Genomic DNA, 3,802 nt, shown 5'->3' on the forward strand with positions numbered 1-3,802 from the left:
TTTTAAAAGATTTTATTTATTTATTTGACAGAGATCACAAGTAGGCAGAGAAGCAGGCAGAGAGAGGAGGAAGCAGGCTCCCTGCTAAGCAGAGAGCCCGATGCGGGGCTCGATCCCAGGACCCAGGGATCATGACCTGAGCTGAAGGCAGAGGCTTTAACCCACTGAGCCACCCAGGCACCCCTAGGCGCATGTATTTTAAAAATAACCCCCTGGATGATCTCTGTAGGGCAGTGCTCTCATTAGGAACACTATGTACTTGGACATCTCTGTCCCCACCAACCCCTCCCCTACTTCCCTACTGTCTGCTGTTAAAAAATCTATCTGTCCATTTTCTTTCTCCATTCATTTGGCTGTTTCCCTGCCAGAAGATTGGCATCTGCCCCCTCCCCCCCACCACATTTGTGAGGAGGCATTTCACAAACTGTAGCCCCTGGCCCACAGCAAACTCCTGTATGGTTCTGGCAGAAGGAAGCAAGAGGTGGTAGCTCTCTGCTGGGTGACCAGCTCTGGGAGAGGAAAGAGGGAAGACTGAGTTACCATGCACTAAAGGCCTGGGGTGGGATGGGGGATTTCCAGAGAAGGCCACATTGGTGGGGGTCCTGTATTTAGGAGACCTGTGTCCTGTGGGATATGACTGAGCTCTGTCTTCCCTCTTTCTGTCCTAGGCACTGGAAGAAGATCTGAACCAGAAGAAGCGAGAACAGGAGATGTTCTTCAAAATGAATGAGGAGACAGAATGCCTGAACCCTACCACCCCAAATAAGGCCACCAAGTTCTTCCCCTACAGTTCTGTGGATACTTCTTAACAGCCATTTGGGGCGGTGGGTGGCAGGCTGGTGGGCCTCCAAGGCCCACCCATTCTCTGTGAACAAGTAACTCAGGACCCCCCTTCCCTCTTGCTTCCATGCCAACTTGAATCCAGCCCCTTGCCCTGTGCTACCCCAGCTGTGCCCAACAGACCCATCCCTGTGCTCCTTAATTCTCGCTCACTTAAGGAGGGCGAGGTTTTATTATGTGTTGTGTGATCTTAATGTATATTCTTTTTGAGCCCTACATCCCTTCAAGCTGTCAGGGAGTGGGGTCAGAGTCCAGGAGAAATGGTGTTCTGCAGCCTCGAGGCCCTGCTGTTTGCCAGAACACCAGTTTTGTGGTCTGTGGGCACCAAGTGCTGTCGCTGATTATGATGAGTTTGTTCATATTGTGATTTTTGCTGACTTTGCAGCCATTCCTTGTAGTATCAGACAAGAAGCATGGCTCTAAGCAGCCATTTCGGTTCCTAGTGAAGCCTACCCTGCAGCCAGCTGCCTCAGGGGGCGCCCTCATCCTTCCAGTAACCCCCGATTTGCTTTTGAGATAAGGCCGCAGCTACAGCAGTGGGATGGAGGAGAGCCTGAACTGTTCATTCTGCTGGTCTCGGGTATTTCATGCCATCCTGTGCCCCCCGCCCTCCTTGCACACATACACACATGTGGGCCCCTGGCATTCCCCAGGCTTGCCTCTGCCCTAGGCCTCTTGTGCCAGGTGGGCTGAAACACATTCACTGCCTGGCCTGTGCCCCTGAGCATGTGTAGGTGGAGCCACTGGTATGAAGTGTGCTGGGTGCTGGCATAAATGGTACAGGCTGAACTACCAGTCTGTGATTCCCTCTGGCTCCCGCATAGGCTCCTGGGTTCAGGGATAAATTCTACACCACAAAAGACTATGTCTAGGCTGTTCCTATCTCACACCTGCCCATCCAGTCTACAGGTGATATGGGGAGGCTGCTTCCCTCTGCCTCTCCGAGGAGGAGTCTGGCCTTACACTTGAGACACAGGCTGGTGGTCACCGGGATTTCCGCTGAGGGAGAAAAAGCCTCAAGGAGAAATGTAATGCTTCCTGTCCCCAGCAGCACCATGGATGCAGAGCTTCCGTACCTCAGATGGAATCCTGGGCCTTTGGGTTACTCAGCTGGCCTCCTACAGATTCGGAGTCCCAAAGGCTGGAGGACGTAGAATACCCTAATGCTCAAATAGGCATTCAGTTTCTCTACAAAGAAAACTTCGTTCATTTTGGTTTCTAACTTAAATATAAATGAATGGCTTCTATAGGAAGATAGCTGCTTTAAGTAAAACTGAAGGCGGTTTTGAGGAATCATACGGATGCTATATTAAGTCTGGGTACTGTTTTGCTGGTGATGGAGTGGCTAACATCCAGGGAGGACTTTTTCTTTCACTCCTAAATGTCTAAGGCTTGATGCTTGGTTCTAAAGCAATTCTCTCGAAGTGTTCTTGGCACTGGTTAGAACTGGATCTAATTGGTTAGAACTGGGAGGGAGGGACTCGGGGTTCCCAAGGCTTATGTACACAGTGAAGAGGCTCTGGGGGCTGTGGGAAGGCGGGGTCCTCTTAAATTAATGAACATTCAGCTTGCCTGCTTCAGTATTTGACCCAGATGGGGTAGTTTTCTGGTCTCGCACATATGACATAAGGGAAACCATTGTCCCCTTTTATTCCTTTTGGTGCACAGGTGCTGGGAAAATATGAACTAGCAGCACTGTAATTACAGAACATTGACCAAGTTCCACCAGACAAGGTCAGCACTGGTGAATGGTCAGGCAGGGCTGATTTTGGCTTTGTTACAGTGTTGCCTTTTGCAGCCTGGGGTGTGAGAATGAGTATTTAGGTGAAATGCCAGTTTCATAGTTCAGATGGAAGTCGTTGATCATGCCCCTATCTGGCTTATCATTCACATGACTCCTAGAATCTTGTTCAGGGAGTTGCTGCTTCCCTGTTCAGTGCTGCCCATGGCCTGATGAGCCTTTCTGGATGGGGGCTGGTTGGGTTCTCCAGCCTCAAGATGGAGCCAGCGTGCATGCCCATCAGTGAGAAGGCCCACACAGTATTCCTCATGCCCCGTGCTAATGTTTCCTCTGTAAGGGACAGATGGAACTGTTTCTTGTTTTCAGTCCATTTTTGGCAGAGTAAATATAACTAACTTATATTTTCCCTTTATAAAGGATAGAAGTTATTTTTATGTCATTTCAAAACTTTATACAAAACTTTTGTAAAATGTTCTCTGCAAAGTTTAACTGCAAGAATGTAAATATGCTTCTAATAAAATAACAAGATGAGAGACTATTTACATTTGTGGTTGTTCTCTTAGAGTGGGGTGGAAATAGCAAGGCAGACTTAGCCACATTTGCTAGGTGAGAAGGGTTTTACTATCTTCTGTGAGTCACACAGCCAGTCAGACTTTGGGGTGGGTTTCTGTTTTGTAAGAAGTTATGCATGTGTGTGTGTGCGCGTGCGTGCATGTTTGTGTGCGTGTGGGCGTTCTACAGATTTTAACATTAACATTTTCATTTAACATCAAACATTTGACCCCGAGGATTTTTATTAAATCCTTTTAACAGCTTCTGAGGAAAAACTTGTCATTCCTATTTTCTATATGAGGAAATGGACATGGAGCAAGGGAAGGCTGGGCCAAACTTCACAATACTGTAAATGATGCCTATGAAATTCAAACTTAGACCTAGAGGTGCTATTTCCACCATACCTCCTCTCCTATTCTCAGCTGCCCGTTACACTGAGTAAGAGGCACTGTATTTAAAAGCAATTTTCTGCCATGCCTCTGAAACCCCACTGAGGGGTTCCTAAGCTGGGTCCACAGACCTCCTATCACCAAACAGGAATCAGAGGGTAGAATTGAATGTCTTTGTACATAGGTGGGGAAAGATTTGTTTTTTAGTTTGACTAATCCCTAACTGAAATTCCGTACTTCCCATCTGTATGGATGTAGGCAACCGACTCTAGTAGTATAA

The 3,802-nt window shown here is 47.8% G+C and overlaps 1 protein-coding gene across 1 annotated transcript in view; it reads left to right on the forward strand.

Annotated features, from left to right (window-relative positions):
* LOC111141214 (serine/threonine kinase 10) overlaps positions 1-3,121 on the forward strand; it is a 118,712-nt gene extending 115,591 nt beyond the window's left edge. Inside the window, exon 19 of the mRNA XM_022493625.1 lies at positions 669-3,121. Coding sequence (XP_022349333.1) covers positions 669-809 — 141 coding nt within the window. The 3' untranslated portion in view covers positions 810-3,121. The remainder of the gene's footprint in view (positions 1-668) is intronic.
* The last annotated feature ends 681 nt before the right edge of the window (positions 3,122-3,802 follow it).

The sequence above is a fragment of the Enhydra lutris genome, unplaced genomic scaffold (assembly GCF_002288905.1).
Source record: "Enhydra lutris kenyoni isolate GAN:26980312 unplaced genomic scaffold, ASM228890v2 scaffoldscaffold5, whole genome shotgun sequence".
Classification (NCBI taxonomy): Eukaryota; Metazoa; Chordata; class Mammalia; order Carnivora; family Mustelidae; genus Enhydra; species Enhydra lutris.